General features: G+C 40.6%; 3 protein-coding genes across 8 annotated transcripts in view; all 3 read left to right on the top strand.

The window, feature by feature from the left end:
- Positions 1-4912: 4912 nt before the first annotated feature.
- Positions 4913-6742, top strand: LOC307008635 (lysozyme g-like). The gene is made up of 5 exons (XM_079631614.1): positions 4913-5038; positions 5356-5439; positions 5524-5720; positions 5804-5939; positions 6241-6742. Exons 1-5 carry the CDS (start codon positions 5035-5037, stop codon positions 6375-6377), a joined length of 558 nt encoding a protein of 185 aa, XP_079487740.1. The 5' UTR covers positions 4913-5034; the 3' UTR covers positions 6378-6742.
- A 6238-nt stretch (positions 6743-12980) lies between these two features.
- Positions 12981-14624, top strand: LOC307008482 (lysozyme g-like). Its single transcript, XM_079631275.1, has 5 exons — positions 12981-13169; positions 13260-13343; positions 13419-13615; positions 13811-13949; positions 14290-14624. The coding sequence occupies exons 1-5, from the start codon at positions 13166-13168 to the stop codon at positions 14421-14423; spliced, it is 558 nt and encodes a 185-aa protein (XP_079487401.1). The 5' UTR covers positions 12981-13165; the 3' UTR covers positions 14424-14624.
- A 51-nt stretch (positions 14625-14675) lies between these two features.
- LOC307008536 (uncharacterized protein) overlaps positions 14676-25145 on the top strand; it is a gene marked incomplete at its 5' end in the record, with an annotated part of 52999 nt that continues 42529 nt past the window's right edge. For 2 of the 6 annotated variants that reach the window (XM_079631383.1, XM_079631378.1), the window contains one exon: positions 22229-22467. Coding sequence is in view for 2 of the 6 variants with exons in the window: in XM_079631377.1 (XP_079487503.1) it covers positions 14815-14865 (51 nt within the window). Of the gene's footprint in view, positions 14866-22215; positions 22468-25145 lie in introns of those variants that run through there. The other 4 variants (XM_079631379.1, XM_079631382.1, XM_079631377.1 and 1 more) reach the window with 4 other exon arrangements.

Genomic DNA, 25145 nt, shown 5'->3' on the forward strand with positions numbered 1-25145 from the left:
CTCAGCGGAGGAAGAAGTCAAAGGAACCACCTTTGAAGGAGGTCCCTCCTTTGTCATGCCCGTTATATGAACGGATAGAGACGGCGTAGGATGAGAAAGGTCTCCCCAACGACTTGTCCGGTGGCTGCTAACTCAGAGACCATCCCGGAGGTGACTGCCATCCCGGAGGTGACTGCCATCCTTGATGTGCCGCCCAGTCGCCCTGCTCTGCCCGCGCCGCCCAGGCGCCCTGCTCTGCCGGCCCCGCCCGAGCTGCTCGCCCTGCCGGCGCCACCCCAGCGACCTGGCTCGTCTGCCGATCCAGAGATTGTTCACGTCACGTCTGCCGAGCCTGTGTCTTCGGACAAGATGGCCGCCGCCGAACCTGTTCACTTCACGCCTGCCGACCCTGGGTCTTCGGACAAGATGGCTGCCGCCGAGACTTTTCACGTCACGTCTGCCGAGCCTGTGTCTTCAGACAAGATGGCCGCCGCCGAGCCGGTGGTGTCTGTTCCTGTGCCTGAGCCGGTGGTGTCTGTTCCTGTGCCTGAGCCGGTGGTGTCTGTTCCTGTGCCTGAGCCGGTGGTGTCTGTTCCTGTGCCTGAGCCGGTGGTGTCTGTTCCTGTGCCTGAGCCGGTGGTGTCTGTTCCTGTGCCTGAGCCGGTGGTGTCTGTTCCTGTGCCTGAGCCGGTGGTGTCTGTTCCTGTGCCTGAGCCGGTGGTGTCTGTTCCTGTGCCTGAGCCGGTGGTGTCTGTTCCTGTGCCTGAGCCGGTGGTGTCTGTTCCTGTGCCTGAGCCGGTGGTGTCTGTTCCTGTGCCTGAGCCGGTGGTGTCTGTTCCTGTGCCTGAGCCGGTGGTGTCTGTTGCTGTGCCTGAGCCGGTGGTGTCTGTTGCAGTTCCTGAGCCGGTGGTGTCTGTTGCAGTTCCTGAGCCGGTGGTGTCTGTTGCAGTTCCTGAGCCGGTGGTGTCTGTTGCAGTTCCTGAGCCGGTGGTGTCTGTTGCAGTTCCTGAGCCGGTGGTGTCTGTTGCAGTTCCTGAGCCGGTGGTGTCTGTTGCAGTTCCTGAGCCGGTGGTGTCTGTTGCAGTTCCTGAGCCGGTGGTGTCTGTTGCAGTTCCTGAGCCGGTGGTGTCTGTTGCAGTTCCTGAGCCGGTGGTGTCTGTTGCAGTTCCTGAGCCGGTGGTGTCTGTTGCAGTTCCTGAGCCGGTGGTGTCTGTTGCAGTTCCTGAGCCGGTGGTGTCTGTTGCAGTTCCTGAGCCGGTGGTGTCTGTTGCAGTTCCTGAGCCGGTGGTGTCTGTTGCAGTTCCTGAGCCGGTGGTGTCTGTTGCAGTTCCTGAGCCGGTGGTGTCTGTTGCAGTTCCTGAGCCGGTGGTGTCTGTTGCAGTTCCTGAGCCGGTGGTGTCTGTTGCAGTTCCTGAGCCGGTGGTGTCTGTTGCAGTTCCTGAGCCGGTGGTGTCTGTTGCAGTTCCTGAGCCGGTGGTGTCTGTTGCAGTTCCTGAGCCGGTGGTGTCTGTTGCAGTTCCTGAGCCGGTGGTGTCTGTTGCAGTTCCTGAGCCGGTGGTGTCTGTTGCAGTTCCTGAGCCGGTGGTGTCTGTTGCAGTTCCTGAGCCGGTGGTGTCTGTTGCAGTTCCTGAGCCGGTGGTGTCTGTTGCAGTTCCTGAGCCGGTGGTGTCTGTTGCAGTTCCTGAGCCGGTGGTGTCTGTTGCAGTTCCTGAGCCGGTGGTGTCTGTTGCAGTTCCTGAGCCGGTGGTGTCTGTTGCAGTTCCTGAGCCGGTGGTGTCTGTTGCAGTTCCTGAGCCAGGGTCTGTCCCTGTCCCGCCTTGGTCTTCACCGTCATGGCCGCCCGAGTGGTCGTCTTCACCCTGGTCATCTCCGCCCTGGCCGCCCGAGGGGTCGTCTCCGCCCTGGCCGCCCGAGGGGTCGTCTCCGCCCTGGCCGCCCGAGGGGTCGTCTCCGCCCTGGCCGCCCGAGGGGTCGTCTCCGCCCTGGCCGCCCGAGGGGTCGTCTCCGCCCTGGCCGCCCGAGGGGTCGTCTCCGCCCTGGCCGCCCGAGGGGTCGTCTCCGCCCTGGCCGCCCGAGGGGTCGTCTCCGCCCTGGCCGCCCGAGGGGTCGTCTCCGCCCTGGCCGCCCGAGGGGTCGTCTCCGCCCTGGCCGCCCGAGGGGTCGTCTCCGCCCTGGCCGCCCGAGGGGTCGTCTCCGCCCTGGCCGCCCGAGGGGTCGTCTCCGCCCTGGCCGCCCGAGGGGTCGTCTCCGCCCTGGCCGCCCGAGGGGTCGTCTCCGCCCTGGCCGCCCGAGGGGTCGTCTCCGCCCTGGCCGCCCGAGGGGTCGTCTCCGCCCTGGCCGCCCGAGGGGTCGTCTCCGCCCTGGCCGCCCGAGGGGTCGTCTCCGCCCTGGCCGCCCGAGGGGTCGTCTCCGCCCTGGCCGCCCGAGGGGTCGTCTCCGCCCTGGCCGCCCGAGGGGAAGTCTCCGCCCTGGCCGCCCGAGGGAAAGTCTCCGCCCTGGCCGCCCGAGGGAAAGTCTCCGCCCTGGCCGCCCGAGGGAAAGTCTCCGCCCTGGCCGCCGAAAGGGTCGTATCCACCATGGCCGCCCTGGTGTCCTGCACAGCCTGCACCATCCTGGCCCTCAGCCAGGACTCCTGACCTGCCTGAAGTTCCGTGGCTCAACCCTCCCGTCCCTCCCTGGTCGCTGCTTTGGACCTTATGGACTTTCATTTTGGCTCCCTTCTCTCCACCGCCTAGTATCTGTGTCTTGTTTACCTGACCTGTCTGCTGTGGTGTTTGAGTTGTGTACGTTTTTGTTCCCATCTCGTTTTTATGTCTATCTTTAGGGACGCCAGGTGGCGTCCCTTTAGATGGGGGGTAATGTCACGGTTCTGTCACTTCAGTCTGGTTTATTCTTAGTTTAGTGACAGAGCTCTGACATTCCCAGTTTGTCATGTCTTGTGTTCTAGTTCTGTTTATTGTGAGCACATGGCTTGTCATGTGTTTCCTTTGTGCCATGTGCTCTCCTGTCTATTGTCTAGCCCCTCCCATCTTGTTATCTGATTATTGGTTTAATTGTCCCACCTGCTTTTCTCGTTACCTTCCTTGTTTGCCTCCCTATTTAGTCTCCCTGTGTTTGTAGTTCTGTGCTTGTTCGTTATTAATGTTCACCCGTGTTCAGAGTTGTGTTCCGTTCCATGCCTGCCTTGTTACCTGGATTTATTTTCTACCATTATTAAATTATTCTCTGCATTTGAGTCCTCGCTCACCTTTCCACAACCACACCGTGACAAGTTTGTAGCAGTAAATGAAGAGATGTCTTATTGATCAAAAGTTCAGTATGGTGTACCATAAGGCTCAATCAATACTCAGTACTGTTTATCCCGAGGTTCACAGAACGCTGGATGCAGCCTGTATCCGGATCTGATGAAGGACCTGCGCCTGGACACGACGACAACACAGTCCTGAAGTGTCAACTAGTCTCTCCCCTGTGAAGGCCTCCCTCCCTTCCCTTTACCTCTGTACAGATACAACGTTGTCGGGATAATTCCGGTTCATGTGGCTATGCGGAAGCGATAAAAAAATAAAAAAAATGTATTATAAATTTTTCAAGGCTTGTACCTTGGAACTTATTTCACGGTTTGCTTTCTTGGGACACCAGGCACTGTTTTGTTCAAATGAGCGGCCGGATCGCATTAAGGGTTTTCTGTTAGAACGGTGTCGTGTTAGCGCCCCCTAAGTTAATAACTAATGATCGTAGCAACGGAAGTGAATCAACCAAATCTAACTTTAGCTGGACAATAACTTTATTCTAGAGCTGCTGTAAAGCCTAAACAATCGCTGTTACTTTAATTTCCTATTATCACTGTAAAGCTGCTTTGATACAATCTATATTGTTAAAAGCGCTATATAAATGAAGGTGACTTGACTTAACGACAACTGAAGCCACGCCTTCTTTCTTTCCTTATGCATTTGGGCGGTATTATGCAAAAAATTTCGATCGAGGCGTTAGGTCTAAATCTGCCTTCTCTTTGAGATGGAATAAATCTTGTTGTGGGAGACTTTGAGCTTTGTAACTTTACAGATCTTATACATGCACATTAACAGCAACATAACACACTAACGAAAACGGAAAACATGAAAACGCATCATATGACCCCTTTAACAAAGTTAAGGACGAGCACTTTTAGATAATCATACAAAATTGCACAGGAGGAGAACGTTCAAATAATCAATCTAATTATCATGATAGGAGTTCTACAGCCGACGCACCTCTGTCCCACGACAGTTGTCCAGCATCTCTCCACCACCCCAGCTCCTCACTAATTATCCCAGCCTGGGATATGGGGAGAGTACTCTGGGTTTGGGCTAAATTCTGATCACGGGTCCCTCCCTTTGGACAGCTCCCCAAAAATGCATCACTCTATGCTCTGGCTAATAGGGCCCATAATTAATTCCAATCATTTGATCAGCAAAGTTTTAATTGTGCATGCTTTTAATCTGGTACAAATGCTAACATTTCCAGAAGAAAGGAAAAAAAGTTCCCACAACGTTTTATTTCACTTCACCCCCTTCTCTTGCCTGCACATGCAAATTAATGGATTTAACTAATACATTTAAATTACGTTTATTAAAAGTGACACCTTTTACTGAGGTGTATGAATCAGTGAATCCGTGAGGAACATATCACACAAGCTACTGGGATTCTCATTGCCTTCATTAAAGAAATAAAGCAAAGTTTCCACAGAAGACTCCAGAGCAATGCTTTAAAGGTAAATTATTCCACTCAGAGAAACCACAGATGTAACTTGTTTTAGAAACATGAATCCTCCACTTAATAAATCTGGCCACTTATGATTCACTGGCTTGGGTGTGTTCTAATATTAAATTCATTGTTGCAAAATTGTGTAACCGTACATTTCTCCACACCTTAGAGGAAAATAACATCTGAGGATAAAATAGGAACCACTCCCTTTGTGATCAATATATAATACCGTCCTGCAGTGTCTGATTTACTCATCAGTCTCAGTGATTTGCACTTGCACAGAAATTCAGAACATCATAGAAAGTGAACATCATGGGTAAGTTATATATAATATCAGCTGCTGACTGTTTTATTTGATATTGTCTAAATTGAGGAAAATTTTGTGATTGTACTGCATAAATGTAAAAAGTTTGTTGTGTTTTGGTTTGTTTTCATTCTGTTCCCTAGTTAGTCTCCATAGTTGTTAATCTGTTCCACACTCCTGCAATCTCCTATTCTTTGTGAATTTACTAAAGATAAATTTGTTCCCTATTCCTTTCGTTGTGCGCTTCCTCCCACCGATCGTGACAATAAATGTGCTGTGCATATTATTATTTAATGATTGAAAATGAATATTTTCCATGTTGTTTCTAGCATGCATTTATGGAGACATCATGAAAATAGACACCACCGGTGCATCAGAGGATACAGCAAGACAGGATAAATTAACCATAAAGGGTGAGAATGTGACTCTTTTTTTTTCAATTATCAATATATGAAATATCCACTATGCTACAGTATATTAACAATAATTTAAACTAGGGGTTGAAGCCTCTAAAAAACTGGCTGAGATTGATCTGGCCCGGATGGAGAAATACAAGAGTATAATCACTAAGGTTGGCAGAGCAAGGAAGATGGACACGGCTGTGATCGCAGCCATCATATCCAGAGAAACTAGAGCTGGAAATCTACTGAAGAATGGATGGGATACTACAGGCAATGGCTTTGGCCTCATGCAGGTTCAGATTTGAAAATAATTCACAGATAGACTTTATATGAGTTTATATAAGAGTGTGCATAAAATAATGTTTTTTTCTTCCAGGTTGACAAAACCCAAAAACACACTCCAGTAGGTGCATGGGACAGTGAGGAACATATCACACAAGCTACTGATATTCTCATTAGCTTCATTAAAGAAATTAAATTTCCACAGTGGACTCTAGAGCAACGCTTTAAAGGTAAAATTCTTCCACTCAGAGAAACCACAGATATAACTTGTTTTAGAAATGACATACATGAGATATATATCACCAGAGAAATGCAAAAATTAGGATTTGATAGCTTTTCATTGATGACTATTGATGAATTAATTGATTGATCAAATTATATATTTACTTTGATGCAACTCAAATCCATTATTAAAATCTATCACAAAAAAAAATGGTATATTGGTATTCAAAAATGAATGCAAATAGAATGTCATAGTACATAAACACCAATGTACACATGGTAAATGACAATAAATAATGTTTGTTCCAGGTGGAATAGCAGCCTACAACAAAGGTGTGAGCAGAGTCACTGATCAATATGAGAATGTTGATGCGAAAACTTCACACCATGATTACTCCAATGATGTTGTTGCCAGAGCCCAGTGGTTCCGAAGCAAGGGTTTCTGAAGAACAGCGCTTTCTGAGCTGTTAAACTCTAACGTTTATTAAATATACACAGTATATTAACTTCACTTGATTACTCCTTATTATTGCAATTTATACATGAGTATGATAAGTAAAATATACATACAGATCAAAAGTTTGGATTAGTTAAGATGTGTTAATGTTTCTGAAAAGTCTCCTATGCTCAACATGGCTTTATGTATTTGATTTAAAATACAGTAAAAACTGTTTTCTACTGTAATACATCTTAAAAAAAATATTATGAATTTCCAGCAGCCATTATATTTCGTTTCAGTATCTAGTAATCCAATATAGCTGAATTGCATGTAATTGCATATGGCATGATGAAATAAACACATTTTTCACTCAAAGCATCATTGTTATGAACAGTCTTTCCATATCCACATTAAAATGACCTCAAATTCTACATTGCTCCTGGAAGTCAATAGTATCCAACAGCAGAGCAGCAGCTACAGACCAGTTTCTGACCAGCAGAGACAGACCAGCAGGTTCAGTACACTAGGGTGCTTTTGAGTTCTCAACTTAGGGTATTAGTACAAATTTGTGTGTGTATGTTCAATCAACATAATATATTAAGTTTAACAAATTAGTTATAATACAATTTGTTTAGTTGACTATAAATATTGAGTTTTCTTATCTATAAATTTAATTTTAAGCAACCAGCTACAGTACTTTTTAGAGTTTACTCAACTAGAGTTTTATTGCATTTACAATCTTAAAGTTGGTGTTCAACTAACCTAAACTATTAAGTTAATCAAAAAAGCATCAATCCAATATGAGTGAATGATTTTATTAAAAGCTATTCAGTACAACATTGGTCCTTCAAAAACATTCTTTAAAGTGACAATACAATTTCACTTTTCTAACAACTTTTAAAATCCACTCATTTCATTAAAAACTCATTTTATTCAACAACAACAACAAATAAAATTGAAAAAAAATAAACAAAACATGCAAGTTCAAGTCGAAAAAATGGATTGCATGAAAAATAAAACATGTAAAAAGAATAAAATACAAAATTCAAATATAAAATAATGTGCAATAAAAATAAAACAAGTGCAAAAATCCATGGCCAAAGTTGTCCTGCATATATCGATATCAAATCGCTGTGGCAATAAGTGCAGTTTGAACAAGGTCGAAAAGAAAGCTTGTTCTTTAAAGTCTGCACTTTTGGAGAACACTGAGAACCAAGGTGCATGAAATAGTTTCTGAATAACTTTGAAAGTGTAAGTTAACTCTTTGGGGTACTCGATGTTAAGTGCATAAATCACAGCAAAAAGTAAAGCAAATATATTAGGGAAGTCTTCATCATCCTCCAGTACAATTTGCTCTTCCACCACCAGAGCTGTGCTCGTTATTGCGGGATTGGAATTAACTGTTGCCACATCTTCCACAACAGTGAGGACACCAACTTTGAGTCCCTTGGTGCAGGTTTCATCGGGATCAGTGTACAGAAACACAAAAGAGGGGAAGGAATGTCTACACTTTCTATGAAAAAAATCATATACTTCCAGCCATTAAAAGTGTAAGGTATATGTTTTTATATTGTGACAGGAGCCAACAACAGACACAGTGGGAGTAACGTCAGGCCTTGGAGAGGCATTAACATAAAATGTTCAAAAATAGGGGAAGTAAAATGTTAAAACAAAAAGGGGATCTGGTGTTCTCGTCGTGCCCAGGGACTCGTTTAAGGATGCGATCAGATGGGTCCAGGTAAGGGGGTTAGCGCACAAAAATAAACCTTGTCGCTTCATAAAATTAAGGTTGAACTACTTTTACAGTACATTTGCATCATCAAACATTCAGATTTTAAATGCAGTTTCATTATGACTGGACTGGCTGGGTTAATTATAGACTTTGGATCTTTACACTGGGAATTCCAACATGAAGCTTCAATCTTTCCAACTGTAATTATGTGAATGAGGATCTTGACGTCTAGTTTCCCATATTTGGACCTAATGGGTGGAGTTTGAAAGTTTAGCCAGACCTTACTCTTCCCCTACACCTAACTGGGTCAAGCTCCACACACTTGTCTCTGCAGTGAGCACCACTTGATTTCAGCAGTACTGGTTACAACATGATTACAGTGGGAAATATGCAAGCTTTGTTTCCAAATGCCCAAAGTAAAGATACTGTGTCAACTGTGAAACTTTTAGATGCAGCTTCTGGTGGCTCGTTCAAATGTCTTGTTCCCATCATCTCAGGGAAACAAGATTACGTGCATAACCCGATGTAAGGGAAACAGGAGCATTTAGGTCATAGCGAATTAATATTTATAGAGAATTCTTAAGGAAGCACTTGTTTTACAGCCGAACAAACGAATTGTCCAGTGCTCAATTGAACGGGCACGTAACTGTCAACTCTGCAGCGGGTATTAATATCCAAACTATAATAAACACTATTTATTAGCATGGTAACAAGATCAGCAGTTTAAGACATTAAATTCGTAAGCATATAACATAAGACACTTCTCTTTAAAGACAAACAAGACTATATTGACTATTCCGTTACTGCCATTGATGAGTGACAGTAACGTTTGTACCAGACTTTTTTGAAAGTTATTTGAAACATTTTTGTAAGTTTGTACTGTGAACCCTGTCTGAAAACAAAACAGGTTTCACAAACTCTCTAAATATGTTCACAATGGTCCATTTCTGTATATACTAAAGAATATAAATAAGGGGTCTCCAACCTTTTTTCATTTAAGAGCAACTTTTTAAAAATGAAAGTGGCCGAGAGCTACTCATGTAATAATACAATACTTAAATCTCTTAAATAATGTCTCATTAACTCTCATATTAACAACTATCTAAACTGTTTTAGACCTAAAAGAGTTTTTGCCTGTATATGTCACCCTTAAATGTCAGAGAAAAGAACAGAAACAGAGATGTTTTTTCTTTTAGAAAATGGTACTTTCATATTATAATGTAAAAACACATAATTATAGCTGATTTTTGATTTGGTGAATATTATATTTCACCCTTAAAATAATTTGTATAATAATAATAATACAAATATTACTGACATTTACAATGCGGTCTTCGGTCTACTGATTCGCTTACTCTTCAGCAGCCTCCCTGTAGATTAACATCTATGGGGGAGAGAGCTTTCTCTGTTGCTGCGCGCAGGTTATGGAATGCACTTCCTCTTATTGTTAGAGATGCTCTCACATTAGCCAGTTTCAAGAAGTTGTTAAAAACTAATCTTTTTAAAACTGCTTATCATGATTAGTATTTTACTGTGTTGTACTGTAATGATTGTTTTTGTATTACTCTTGTACTTCTGTATTTTATTTGTTTTGCCTGTAGCGCTTTGGGTTTAAGAAAAGTGCATTATAAATTAAAAGGTATTATTATTATTAATGCACATTAACATCTTATATTATTAATAGTAGGCTAAAATTCGTCCGGCATTCTGGAAAGTTGAGATTGTTTCCATCTCACTGCGCCTGGAAAAAATGAGCACGTCGCTTCAATTATGAGCTTGCCGCGCGCCTACATTTGAAATAACAAACTTGAGCTGCAAAAGACGAGATATGTAAACATTTACATTTTTAAATGTAAGTATTTTGGCCGACGTGAGCGAGCGAGCAACGTGTTGGAGACCCCTGGTATAAATTATATATAATGGCATCTTAGTAAGATATGTCAACATTTGAACCGCTTTATATTTTCCTTATTTTTTACATTTGTATCATTAGATATTTAAGTAAGTTGAAACCCAATACTTACATTTAAAAATGTAATTCGACAATTTCTCTCAAATAAATCCTTTCGTCACTGGCGCGCAATGATGGGGTTGGCAATGACACGGAGGAACCATCTGTTGTATCCTTCATTTCACTGGAATCAAAGTACAACATTTAGAGGCTGCATTTGAAGGAGCCTTCGAATTGGGACAGCCTTCGTCGCACCGCGGTTACAGAATCGGTCTTCAAATGCAGATTTCGAAGGATGCAGCCTCTGAATTGGGACACAGCAGCAGTCTCATGGCTGAAGTTTGTAATTTGGAGGCGAGGAAAGACTGAGTCGTTGACTGAAGCTTTGTGGCAAAAACTTAACTTAGAAAGCGAGACTCTCAACGGAAAAAGAAAGGAACTAATTAAAGAAAGAAAGAAAAATAAGTGAGGCTAGATCAGTTGGCTTGTTTCTTCGTGATGGTGTTTCAGGGTCGATCTTAGTCTTAGCCCATATTAACCATAACCTTATGCCACCTAATAACCAACCTTAACCTAATGCTTTGAATGTTTCCTTTATTTTTCCTTCCTTTATGATTTTTTTAACTCAGATGTTTGTCCAACCCACAGACGAGATCTGACCAATTAGGGGTGGTCTTTGGTTCAGTATGTGACTATTTCTCCTCCTCTTGCATATGTTATCTGATAAATCACATGGTCTTTCACAACTTTCCCGCTTAAACCAGCAGGTTACGATTTCGACATGATTTTAATAATGAGTGTTCATTACATTTTACACGGATTTGATACCATAATTTAAAAAAATGGACATCATTCACACACATAGTAAACAAGACATACCTCCAATTAGAGGTCTACAGGGAGCACTTAAGAGCCTCAAGAGCCTTAAGAGGTGTAGACCAGGGTGGAGCCAGGGGCAGAAGACCAAGGTGGAGTCAGGAAGGTTGGAGACCAACACTTGGAGGAGCAAGGATGTAGCCGGAGGATTGGATGACCAAGGTTGAGCTGAGGGCTCAAAATACTAAGGCGAGCTGGTGCAAGTGAGGACCAAGGTTGAGTCAGAGGGATGACAGACCACGGTGGAGACATGGAAGCGATGAGCCATGGTGGCTATAGGTCAAAAGGGCTGCCCCCAAATCTGGTAGACAAATGTGCCTATAGTAAGATCCACCATGTATCATCTGTGTTTTGTGGTAAAGTGGGTAGTCTAATCAACTGAGCAACTGGTCGTACAACTGGTAAGTATGATCTTTCACTTTAACACCAGCTGTCCTAACTATGCAATCAGAGTTAGGAATGATTGTTGAAACAGTGAACACTCCTCAGAACATTCTCTGCAATTGCTCATCAGTGATAATGACAGTGAGAGAGGGGAAAACTAATTTTTTTGACACCAATACAATATGCTTCCACTGCCATAGTTCTGCACGCACATCCGGGAAGAAGGCAAGGGGTCTGGACAAGGCGATTTACGCTTCGTGAACAGCCACGAAGCTCAGAAGGAGACCGAGCCTGCAGCAGCCAGGAAAAGCATGGCTGCCAACTCTGAATCAGATTCAGCATGACCACACAGTGGGAAGATTAGCATGCCGTGACAACCCACGCTGTCAGCCGGCGGCTCGGCGGCACCTGATACGCTGAGGAGTGGGAGGTCCACAGGGATTTTGCCCGGCGGATAAACTCTCGATCCTCGATCCTCGATCCTCGATCTCCCAACAGTGTCAAGCAGATTCGCGGCTTTGCTTTTACACACAAGCAGCGGCTGGTCAACAGCAGAGGGCACTCAAGCTTTCCGGAGAAAGAAGAGAACATGAACCACCCAGCGATTGTGTCCCTCAGATGAGGACATGAATACAGGTGGAATAATACTTTAAATTATGAGGGAAATGAGCTTTTTAAGTGCTGAAGTGCACATGGAAACGGGAAACGGCCGCAGCACAGCTTGCAGGAATTAGTGCAGCCTGCAGTATGCAAGGAAAGCTCTTTTAGACTGTCATATAAACAGCAGGAAATGCTCTCGAAGATCGCGATCACCGCTGTAGTGCCTTCACACCAGCAGAGCTTCTTCCTGACTCGTAGTAAATCACTCGAACAGATGATTGCATTGGAAATATCACAAGTGCTTGGCTCAGAGGTGAAAAGCTGAAGTGCGAGTGCACCCGCTTCCATATTTATAACCGACGCTAAGGGGCGGAACTCGCAATGCACAGTTTAGTTCGTTTAGTTTACATTCGAAGGTGATTTGGCTCTCAGACGAGATCCCAATTCGCAGGTACGTTCCGACGTGACGTTGAACGTGACCGACTGAAAGGAAACAAAAGTTGTGTTATCATTAGTTAATGCATTGTGAACTAACATGAAGTACTGTATTTTTATTAACTAACATTAACAAAGATTAATACTGTAACAAATGTACTGTTCATCCTTAGTTCATGTTATACATTAACTAATGTTAATAAATGAGACCTCATTGTAAAGTGTTACCAAATAAATCAATAAAATGACTTAATCTGGCTTTGTATTCTTGGAAAGTGCTAGAAGACGCCTGCCAAATTTGAAACATTTCTATTGGGGCCCATAACTAAACAAATCGTACAAGCATTATCAAGGAAGTTGAAATTTGGCATGCTTCTACAACTCGTACGAGTGCCACCATTTCCAGAAAAAAAGTTTTTCCCACAGCCTTTTATTTCTCTTCACTTTCTTTTCCTGTCTGTACTAGCAAAGTTAGGGCTTCACTTGTCATCAAGTTGGTTAATCAAAAGTTGCTAAAACTTTTTGAGGTGTATGAAGCCTCCACATGATAAATCTGCCAACATTCAGTATGATTCACTGCGCTCGGGTGTGCTTAGACTAATAATAATAAAAAAAAGGATTAGAAATTTTGCAACATTCACAGTTGCAAATTTTGTAACCTTACATTTCTCCACACCTCAGTGGAAGAACAATTGAGAAAAAAAAAGAGAGGCCACTCCCTTTGTGATATATAATCACGTCCTGTAGCCGTCTGTTTTAAAGTAGTGGCAGGACTCATCAAACTCAGTCATTTGATCTCGCACAGCAGTTCTAAGTCATGGGTAAGTGTGTGACATTGCATAAATGTGCATACAGTATAATTACTTAATGATTGAAAGAGCTTCAGGACATATTTCTCATGTTGTTTCTAGCATGCATTTATGGAGACGTCATGAAAATAGACACCACCGGTGCATCAGAGAAGACGGCAAAACAAGATAAATTAACCGTAAAGGGTGAGAAGAATGCATGATTGCCAAATATACAGCACTATAACAGCTTATATTAACATTGATTTAAACTTGTTATAGGGGTTGACGCCTCAAAAAAACTGGCTGAGGTTGATCTGACCCGGATGGAGAAATACAAGAGTATAATCACTAAAGTTGGCAGAGCAAAGAAGATGGACCCGGCTGTGATCGCTGCCATCATATCCAGAGAGTCCAGAGCCGGAGCCGCTCTGAAGGATGGGTGGGGCGACCATGGCAATGGCTTTGGTCTCATGCAGGTTGGTTGGAGGAATAGATCTAGTCTATTTCAAAGTCATAAGATAACATTTAACATACTAAACATAAACTAAAGTTGATATCCCATGCAAAATATTTTGACATCAGCAAGGAAACGTTGCAAATAATAAGCAGAGAATCTTAAACCATTTCTGAACAATTCTAATGGTTCACTTCTTTGATGGGGTTTCTTTCAGGTTGACAAACGCCACCACACTCACCAAGGTGAATGGGACAGTGAGCAACATGTCACACAAGCTACTGAGATTCTCATTGGCTACATTAAAGCAATCAAAGCAAAGTTTCCACAGTGGACTCCAGAGCAATGCTTTAAAGGTAGGCTATATTTACTCAAGAAAAAGACGAACAAATGCAGATAACACAGGTACATCTCTAAGATGTCTGCTAAAGAACACTTAATTAGGAAAACATCTGATAAATGTCTTAGAAAAAAGCAGTTTTACACTCATAAACATCTTAAAGTCATTTTCTAAATGTCTACTTAACATCTGATTGGAAATGTCTAAGAGACATATTGCAGATAAGCAAACACTCTGAAGAAATCTTGCAGATGTAAATAAATGCACAATGCAGATCTGGTCAACAGTTCAAATAGGTGTCTCCAGGGAGTTCATCGCTCAACTTTCATGTCTCAGTTGTATAATATCTGTTCCAGGGGGAATATCAGCCTACAACGCAGATGTGAAGAACGTCCGTTCATACGAGCGCATGGATGTGGGCACCACAGGAGATGATTACGCCAATGATGTTGTGGCCCGAGCCCAGTGGTTCAAAAGCAAGGGTTACTAAAGCAGTAATGAACCCGTAAAACCTTCTGAAAAGAGCACAACAACTCAAGATGACAAGGCATTTTAATATTTTTAATATTAAACCTATACTGTTGGAATGAATGCTGATACCTAGGCCTAGCTTTTATGAGTTTGGGCCGTTTTCAAAACAAGTATATTTCCTGTGATGATAGTATCTGATGAAATAAAAGTCATTTATTTACTCAAATCGTGTGTTTAATGTTTATCACATCAGTTTCTCAATCAACACATCATATTCTTCGTTGCTCCTGGAAGTAGTGCAAACACGTATTGGGACAGCTTGTTGTTTTCCACGACAGAGGGCGATGTTGAGCTAATCCTGCTCTGCTCACACACAAAACACTGTAGAATGTTATTAGTGAAAATCTCTGATGTTTCGCTCGTTTAAGGATGGCCAGATACCTCTAGGATTTCCTCGCTTCGTAAGTACATGTCGGCGTTAAAGCAATAATAAGATCATTCGGTTTTATGGAGGCTTTCTGTCGGTTTTGAGCACACTATACACTGGACAAAGCGGTTGTTTGGGAAGTTTGGGAACTGGGAAGCAAACTCCATCACTTTCCGCTAGTCCTGTGAATAATGTAATGCGAATTTTTTTTAGTGAGCAGTTACAACCAACGGCGTGTTATCTTCTTCAGTGGTTTATCGCATTTTTAATTATCTGTTGTAATCTGCTGTAAAACAAGATAACTTAAGATAAGTGCTCTGTAAATATTCAGTGCAGCGATTTGTCATAACGTCTAAAGTTTTGCACATTTTGACATATTTGCGTTGTTTTAATTGACGAAACAACTATAAATTCCAATCCTGTAAGTGCCTTTTTTAGTTAAACTTTTTTAGTTCTTGGTTGTTTCTATGTAGCTATCTTTGCTTTCATGTTAAAAAAACAACAACCTAGAGCCACAAAATTATCATTGTTAATTGGTTGAGTGTTTTCTTCATGGCTATAAGAAAACCACTGAATAGATATTAAATGATATAGGCTAGTCTAATTGTAATTGTTTTTCTGGGATTTACATATAGCCTGCATATATTTAGACAATATTGTAAATATATATATTATTTATCAATATGTACTTTTCATAGTAGGCTATGTGAAAATTAACAACATCTAGCCACCAACCAACATATCTAGAAGGTTAAACAAAAGTTAAAAAACGAAATGTATTCTACAAACTATTGCAGGTTTTCATGCTCTTTAGAAAAAAAAACGTCTGTGTTTTATCTGTGTCTGTGGTAACAGTGTTAACATTGTCTGTGGCATCTCCCTGCTGCTCAGAGATCAAATGACCTTCCTCTTGCTCTCAGCAGTGTGTGTGTGTGTGTGTGTGTGTGTGCGCGCGCGCGCTTACTACTGTACAGGTACAGCCTCATCATCAAATTTAAGTTCAGTCTCAGAATCATGTTTCATTTGATGTCCGGCTATGTTCAATTAGTATTTGGAGAATTTGACATGAAATTTCAAGCAGTTTCAGTTTGAGTCCTGTGCTGTGACGTTATAATTGATCCTAAAATCTAAATTGACTGTTTGCCAATTCCCCTATATTTTCATGGTGTTTTATGACCTCATATTACCGGTAATCTAGAGACTAGATTTAATTATTTTTCCTTTGAAATGGCTTTATAAAAGGCTTCCTTTCCTTACACAAAATTAACTTGTGAAGATATAAAGGTGATTTAAAGGGTTAACATTTTTTTAAAGAAATCAGTTACAAGACCTATAATATAGACAAATCTAACATAGGAGCTTGTTTTCGCTATGGAATAAAAAATGTAAAAGGTAATTGCGAACCAACTGTTAGTTTATATCTCACAATTCAAATGTTTTTTCTCTCTCAGAATTGCAAGTTATATACTTGCAATTTCAAGACATTAAGTGAGAATTGTGAGATATAATCTCACAATTGTGTGAGGGGGGAAAAGTCAGCATTGTGAGATTATGTCTTGCAGTTCTCACTTTATTTGTCGGAATTCCAAGAAAAAAAGTCCAAATTGTAAGATGTAAACACAATTGTGAGGAAAAAAGTCCTAATTGCAACTTATTGTTTTTGGAAATGCGAGTTTATATTTTACAATTTTGACTTTTTTTAATAAACATAAACTTTATAATTTATAAAGTTATAAACTCTTACAATTGTGGGAAATAAATCAGAATTACAACCTTTTTTCTCTGAAATGCAAGTTTATATCTCGCAATTTGGATTTTTTTTTATAAACTTTAAGTCTTATAAAGTTGTAAACTCTTGTAATTGTGAGAAATAATGTTAGAAATGCACGATATGTGCCGGGTTTCACAGAAAAGGCTTAATCATAGTCCCAGACTAAAATGCATGTTCAAGCTGTCTTAACTGAAAGCAATCTTAAAATATATCAGTGCCATTGTTTTGTCTCAAGATGCAATAATGTTTTTTGTTTGTTTATAAAAGCTACTTAAATGTCCTAATTTAACTAAGGCCTAATCCTGTCTTAATGAAACCAGGCCTTAAACTTGCAATTCTGACTTTGTTTCTCGCAATTGCGAGTTTATATCTATAAATTCTATAAAGTCCGAATTGTGAAATAAAGTTGCAGTTACAACACGAACAAGCGTTCAAGCTTCCATAATGTGACATACATTTTAACGGTAATTGACCGTTCGCAAAAACCCGCCCCCCTTAGTTACTGTCGCTATGTCCGCTCTCACGCCACACCATGTTCTCACGCAGTGAAAAAATACATCGCCGATCAGAGAGGAGACTGACTACACGCTGACAGACAGGACAGACCAGGTTACTTTTGATATTAAACATATTAAACAAAGTCTCACCTTTCAAATTTCAAAATCATTTTTTTAAAGAAATTTAAACAATAAATACCATTTTGTGGCTCTTTAATGTGTCATGACAGATCGCTGTATGAGCCTCAGTTAAAGCTGCCGTGAACCGATCATCTCTTCCTTCTAGTTCATTTAGCCTAGCATCAAATAAACAGGAATGAACATAAGAAGGAATGTTGTTTTAACTGTGGAAAAAGACGTCAGTACACTCCGCTTTTCAAGTTCAAATGTTAATCTACTAACTCTCCTGACTGCTTTGTCGGACAAAATGGCGGATGGCGGTATAATTGGTCAGATCACCTGTCAATCAAGCTCCCTGCGAAGGGTCAATTGCGAGTTTATATCTATAAATTCTATAAAGTCAGAATTGTGAAATAAAGTCGCAGTTACAACACGAACAAGCGTTCAATCTTCCATAATGTGACATAAATTTGAACGGTAATTGACACTCATTAACTCTCTGTATTTCATATGAGTTGTGTAAGCAGGCAAAAAGCTGAACTGTACTTTTATAATTATTAAGCCCCTTCGAGCATGTGTTAAGAGAGCCTGTTGTCCTGTAATGTGTGTGTTGATGATGAGCCATGTTAATAGTCCTGTTGTGTCTGCAAGATACTTAGAAAAGAAAAGCATCGTAAAACCCAGGCTGCAATTATTTCATTATGATCGTCTCATTATTCTATTAAGACACTCCATTTGAAAGCCTCCCTCCAGAAACGCCACACACCGAGTTTTATAGAGCCTGGAAAACAGGGGGATACAAAGTTAACTGGTCACAGATAGAGGAAAAGAGCAGCTGAATGGGCCGTGTTCATTGGTCAAGCTGTGTGGACCCAGCTGGATACTTTCTATTGTAAGGGTGAAGGACTTAACGGACACATGGAGAGCCTGGCCTGCTCGTGGCTTTGTTTCTCAGGAGAGGATAGACTTTGCATGCTGAGAGGAACTTATATATTCATCTTATAAGTTATTTGGAAACATCAATCCACACGTCCCGCTTTTCAGGCCCTATGAGCCGAGGGGTATCATTTCTTGGGTTATTTACAGTTTGGCATACATGGCCTTAATTAGACTGTTGGGTAGAGCGCTGCCTCAGAAGATGCGTTCCAGATGTGGGCTGGAATTCAGAGAGCTTTGTAAAGAAAAGAAACAGTGCTCTGCAGGAGATGCCTAAAGAAACTCGAGTCAGAGAAAAGTGTTGAAGGGAATTGACAGAGTTGAGATGGGGAGGGGGTGCAAGTTTAAATATTCATGACTATGTCTATATGTCTTTAAAAGAATGTAGTCAATTTTGTTCTGGCTGATTCTGTGCTTAAATGTTTGATTGAGCGAGGGTTAGTATTACAACACTATCACCTGTGACGACCTGTGCCAAATGCATAAATGTAAAAAAAAATTATGATATTTTAGGTTCAAATTCACATGGAAAGGTATATTTGAAAACTACACACTAACTCTACAGTTCAAGTACCGTGAGACTTTTTAACGTTTTTGAAAGAATGTTTTCCCTTTCATGCTCGTTGCTCAGCAAGGCTGCATTTATTTGAGCAAAAATTACTGCGTTATTGTGAAATTGTTACAGTTTAAAATAACTGTTCTATTTGAATACATATTTTAAAATGCAGTTTATTCCTGTGATGCATCATTACTCCAGTCTTCCGTGTCACATGATCCTTCAGAAATCATTCTAATACGCTGATTTGCTGCTCAAGAAACATTTCTTATCAGTGTTAAACTGTTGTGCTGCTTCATATTTTTGTGGAAACCGTTATAGGGTCATTCCGTGTCGAAGCATCCCAAATTTCGGAAACTTCCCTGAAGTTTTGGCTCAGATTTTTTCTTTTGTTCATATTTTTTCTGAAGAAAGAAAGACAAACATAAATAGTAATGAAAGCCAAAATATTAAATGTAATGGATGTATTATATTGACGGACTAATCCACTATTTTGTCGAGGGGGTCAAAATGAACATTTTCATAAGAGATGTGGAGCCGAATTACTGGGGGTAAAAATGACTAAAATGATGGCAGCATTGCTAGGTTTATCAGTTAAATCTGTTTAATTTAGCAATCTTTGTTGCGTTTTATGCCAACGGTGACAGTTCAAAAATGGGAAAAGCACTTCTTGTGTCTTTTGTCCAAAGTTTGCATACCTGTAACTCATGAAATATTAAAGATATCTTAGTATCCTTTTAGATTTTGTTTTTTAACAAACATTTATTTTGGTATCTTCATTTTCTTTTCATTTAAAGGCCCGATATGGACACTTTGCACACAGCTATCCTAATTAATATTGGCTTTTTTTCTTCATTTATGTATTTCTTTTACCAGAAAAAGTTGACACGGAATGACCCTATACTATTTTTATTCTTTAAAGTTCAAAGGAACAGCATTTTTCTGAAATAGACATCTTTTGTAGCTAAATGTTACAGGAAAAAAAAAAAGATTAACCCCAAACTCTTGAATGGTGGTGTAGTAATCTTTTTGGAATCTTAAAAAGTTTGGAATCACCTTTTTCCCATTATCTAGCTCAACACTATTCCATGTAGTCTAATCAGCTACTATGATCATGAAAAGGATGCATAATTAGCCTATACATTTTTTTTTTAGCAATTATGACATGTCCTGTGGCATGTCAGCTTTCCAAAAGGATTTATTCAAATATGAAGAAGGCTGTAGAGGGAAGTCAAGAATGTTTGATAGAGAATGTTTTGCTGATTATCAGACAACCGCATATGACTGGATGAATGCATCTACTGATAATATGGCCCTTTTGAGGAACCATATGCCTGAAACAAAATATGGGTTTCTTCAGCGGCAGAGCAAAAAGGTCTCAGGAAATACCAACGTGGCTTTTTTTTTTCCATAAGGAAAACTGACATTCCACCCAGCTTTAAGGAAGGCATATGCCTGCAGTGCAACTCCATAGGCATTCTGTTCACCATATGTGTGAGGTAAAAAATAAAGGGGTTTGACCACCATTACAGAGTGTGAACTTGATTTCTCTGGCTACCTATGTTGGTCTAAGCAGTTTAGTATGAAAGCCAGATCTCCACCCCCCAATACCGGAAGAAAATACTCTGTCGAAATCCAGCATTTGTCATTGTTTGTGTTTAAGAAAAGGAATCATCTGGCGGAAAGCTTTGTTTACACTTTTGCTGGATACTCCTACACGATTTGCCTGAGGGGGAAGGAAAATATTCAAAACTGGCAGCAAGGCGAAGCATTTGTATGTAGTGAAGACGTATGGTTTGAGGTTGAGTGCACAACACATTTTCTAAAGAAAACAGGGTAAACGACAATTTGTGTCCGGTCACTTCCGTTAGTTGAATCTAGATTGACTAAATCCGTCATTTGCAGCCTGCTGAAGCTTGCTCTTTAAAAGTCATCTTTCTCCTAAAATAAACAATAATTTCGATTTACCTGCATGAACCAGCAACACTTTGGTAAACGTTTTAGCTAAGACATATTAAGCAGTAAGTGCTAAGTTTCCACTATTGCACAGTACGCTCTTAAAATTAATGGTTGGCGTCGATGGTTTCATCAAGAACCTTTAATATCCATGGAATCTTTCCATTTCACACAAGATTCTTTACAGTTCTTCAGATTAATAAAATGTTCTTTACACTAAGAAAGTGGTTATTTTCAGAACTGTTCACTGAAAGGAGAACCCAAAAATGGTTCTTCTACTATGGCATCACTGCGAATACCCCCTTTTGCAACCTTTGTGTTTAACAGTGTAAAGGCTGATTTATACTTCTGTGTTGGACCTACGCTGGAGCCTCTACGCTATAGACTACGCATTGGTATTCATTTATGCTTCTGTGTCGTTGTCCGCATTGACGTGCAATTGCACAAGGAGCATGTGAAATTTGCGCTTTGTTACATTTTTGGAGAGGTGCACATCAGGGTATGCCGAAGGGTACGCGTGCTACACACAGCCTACGATGTAGCTACGCCGTGAGTTCGGCGCAGAAGCATAAATTGGGCTTTACTTGTCGTAAGGGGTAATGTATCCAGACGGTTGTTATCACAGAATAAACCCCGACAGGGTGATCAGGACCCCGACGCGGAGCATCACCCCGAACTGGGTTTATTCTGCAATAACAACCGGCTAGATGTACATTATCCCGCTTATTACACGGCTACGTACTTGACACAAGTGAATAATCAAAGCTTCCGCAAAGGAAGCAGTTGCTAGCAAGCGGCAAGTTCAAACTAGACGGACATTTAAGGGATACGGTACAGTCATACCACTTAATACACAGCATTTCGCCACATAAATAATTATGGGGATACAAGATATTGATTTGAGATTAAACCGTTTTAAAATCACACCTGTTTGTTTTCTTATAATCCGTTACAGTGTACAAAACAATCATTGAAAAATGGCAGCAGCTGCGTTTGTATAAAACAAGAGAGCGAGTCATCGATACCATATGACATAATTAAATAATTGTTCACAAAATATGATTTTTTTTTAATTAATTTAATTAATTTAAAAGTTTTATAAGCTCGCCAAACGCTAAACTTCAACGAAGAAAAAACATTCCTAGCAAGCGTATAGCGCCGACTTAAGTTACCCGGACGATTCTGTGTTATCAGTTTTCACCGGTTATTATAACAAACCGCTGGATGGTGCGATTGACCAATCAGAATCAAGTATTCCATAGAGCCGTGTAATAGGCTAAATATTGGGTAAAAATGTAACTAATGATTTATTTAGACTGTGTTGGCCCTCAGCTGACTGGCTTTCCAACCCCCTCCGTGGGCCAGAATGAGCCTCCCTCAGACACGAAGGTGGTATCTCTCTCCTCAGGGAGCTGCCCCATCTAATTATCAAATGACGCCTGGCCTGTCGGCGGTAAGCTGCTGGACTGAGACAATAGTGGCTGATTCTCTGGATTAGGTGACGGGGGTTGGAGAGGGACGGGAGGGGAGGGGAAATCCAAGAGGAAGAGACAGAGAGCATGCTCAGTCCTGAGAGACAGGCTACTGGAGCACACATGTGCCTTCCCTGTGAAGGATACACATTCTCAGCCAGAAGCTCACGTGAAGATATGAGAAAGGAGATATTGGCGATTTGACTGGCGTGCAAATTCACTTTTGGAACTTGAACAGTTTCTTACAAAGGATGCACTAAGGAAACTCAGCTTTTGGGGTGAACTTTGACACCATGTCTCGACTTTACAGCTGCTTTGGGGACAGAAAGTAAGTTGGAGTCTTTTGTTTATATGAAAACATAATATAAAATGATTACTCGTATGGCTTAAAAAGAGTTTGTGGTACTTATCTCTTGTTAGCATGCTTGGGTTTGAGTTTTAGTCATGGTTGCATATTGAAACTCTTTTAGTGTAATTGTTTTTTAGTGGAAAACTGATGAACATGGTCGTGTTGATAATATGATTACATACTCCACATTAAGTATTTTTATACTGTAAGGCTTCTGTTGAGCTCTCTGAGAATGTACTGTAATAGCTTCTTAGACGAACTCGCTCAATTAGAGTCTCTTTAAAAGCTCTTCTATCTAATGGTCTCATGACATGTCCAACAAGACCCTACTCATCACCACTGAGAGAACATGTTGTTTACCATTGGGTTTCGTCCAGATTCTTAGTTTGGAGAAGAGACTGTTTTGTGTACCATTTCTCTTCACTGAATTAGCCATTTATTATTGTTTATTGTAGTCCAGCCCCCCAGAGACTAGATTAATGTACAATAAGAGAGTTTGGACCAGTTATTGAGACATGATGTTCCATATTCAGATATAAATGGCAAATGTGCCTTTGCAAAGAGACAGGAACTGTTTTGTGTACTAGAACCAGCTTTATCCTTTACATTCTGACCTACCTCCATTTTCACACCATTTATGGTCCTTGCGCTCCTGTGAGAGTGCTGCTTTGTTTGTATCTACGCGGTGTATCTATTTGGCAAGGAACTTGAGCCATCTCATGAAACAAGAGTCCAAATGTTAATGTTCAGACCCCTTTTGTGTTGACTTCTGTGCTTTCTCTGAGCTTGTTAAATGTTAAGCCCAAACTCTTCCTAGTTTCTCATTTTTCATGTGCAGTTGATGAGGTTGTTGTTTTTAACAGGTTTCTGCTATCTTTTAAGACATCTATTCTCAAAGAAGTCTCAAGTCAGTGAGAGACTGTTTTGTTAAGGTGTGAGCTAGTTATATTTGCATATTGTGGAGAGTGGGGTAAGATGTGTCAGTGAGTACATCCTATTTTAAACATTTTTCTAATCCTGATATTTTAGCTTTACCTCTAATTTCTTTTTGACTAGCTTAAGGGAATAGTTCACTTAAAAATTAAAATTCTGTCATCATTTACTCACCGTCAAGTTGTTTCAAACCTGTATGAATTTCTTTCTTCTGCTGAACATAAAAGAAGATATTTTGAAGAATGTCGGTAACCAAACAGTTGATTTACCCCATTGACTTCCATAGTATTGTTTTTCTACTTTATACATTATTGCATATTGTGGAGACTGGGGTAAGATGTGTCAGTGAGTACATCTTATTTAAAAAAATGTTTATCTTATTTTAATTAAACATTTTTCTAGTCCTCTATGGAAGTCAATGGGGTCCATCAACTTTGGTTATCTACATTCTTCAAAATATCTTCTTTTGTTTTCAGCAGAAGAAATAAATAAATGTATACAGGTTTGAAACAATTTGAGGGTGAGTATATGATGACATAATTTTCACTTTTAAGTTAATTATTCCTTTAAAGTAAAAGGTGGCATATTTCCAACACCACTCCTCTTTACTCTGTAAAACATTTCTGCTGTGGTTTGCTTATGGATTTTCTAATAATGAATCATCCAATATCAGATAGCCAGAATGCGCTGCTCTTTCTCTACTGGTTTAGTTACAGAAAGGAGTTTTGTATTTTGTGGTTAAAGTTCAGAAGAACCACAAAAGTACAGATGGTTTTGTAGTATGTGTGGATTTATGCTGCCCCTGCTACGAGTTTTTAAACCATCAATCAATACCAACAGCAAAGGCCTTCCAAACACAGCTCATTGAGTCCATGCGGTAATATTGCCTAAAATATCTTCCTGAATAGAAAAAAACATCTTTTCAGATAATTCAGAGCTCGCTAAATGTCATGTGTCTGTAATTTTAGGGTACTTTAAATATACAGCTCTTTTAAATTTTAGGGTACTTTAAATGTACAGCATTTTTATTCATGTAAAGCTCCCACATTTTGTGTAAGATGTGCGTATCATACATAAGTCTGTCTAAAACTTCAGGGGTTACCAGAAACTATAAAAAACTTTTGGAAGTCTAATGTGATTACGAATGGTTTGTTTCCTATTCATGAGGAGCTAATTTAATTTAAACCACTAATTTTGCTAGATGTTAGAATCTAACCAAAAATAATTTACTCATCAGTAGTACTGTTATGATGGTGTGGTGGTGGCTGTTTAAAAGCTAAATAGCATGGTAAACTATATGAGAAAATAAAATGAAAATCACAGAAGATTGCTTTCATTTTGCTCCTGCCCTATAACAAAAACTGCCAGGAAATAGAATTAGACCTCATTGTTAAGTGAGCCAAATTTTGTTAGACCAGTAAATGTTTTGGGACGTTCTTTCTCTTCAAATATAAGTTAAGGAATGAGATGAGGATGGTCACCACTTTAGCTAATGCTGTCAACTGATTGAGCCAAATGGTGACTGCAACTTGTTTCATAAACTCAATAGTGTAGTTTACTCCAGGTTTCTCACTGCTTCAAGGTGCTGTATGTCATTTTTTGTATACAAAAGTAAAATACCATAATATGCTTGCGGATATTTAGGAAACATGCTAAGTTCACATACTCGTTTCTCTGAAAAACACTACAGCCAGTTATTCTACTCTGAAAGTGCCATGTCAGAA

Source organism: Phoxinus phoxinus, assembly GCF_949152265.1.
Source record: "Phoxinus phoxinus genome assembly, chromosome: 12".
NCBI classification, from domain to species: Eukaryota; Metazoa; Chordata; class Actinopteri; order Cypriniformes; family Leuciscidae; genus Phoxinus; species Phoxinus phoxinus.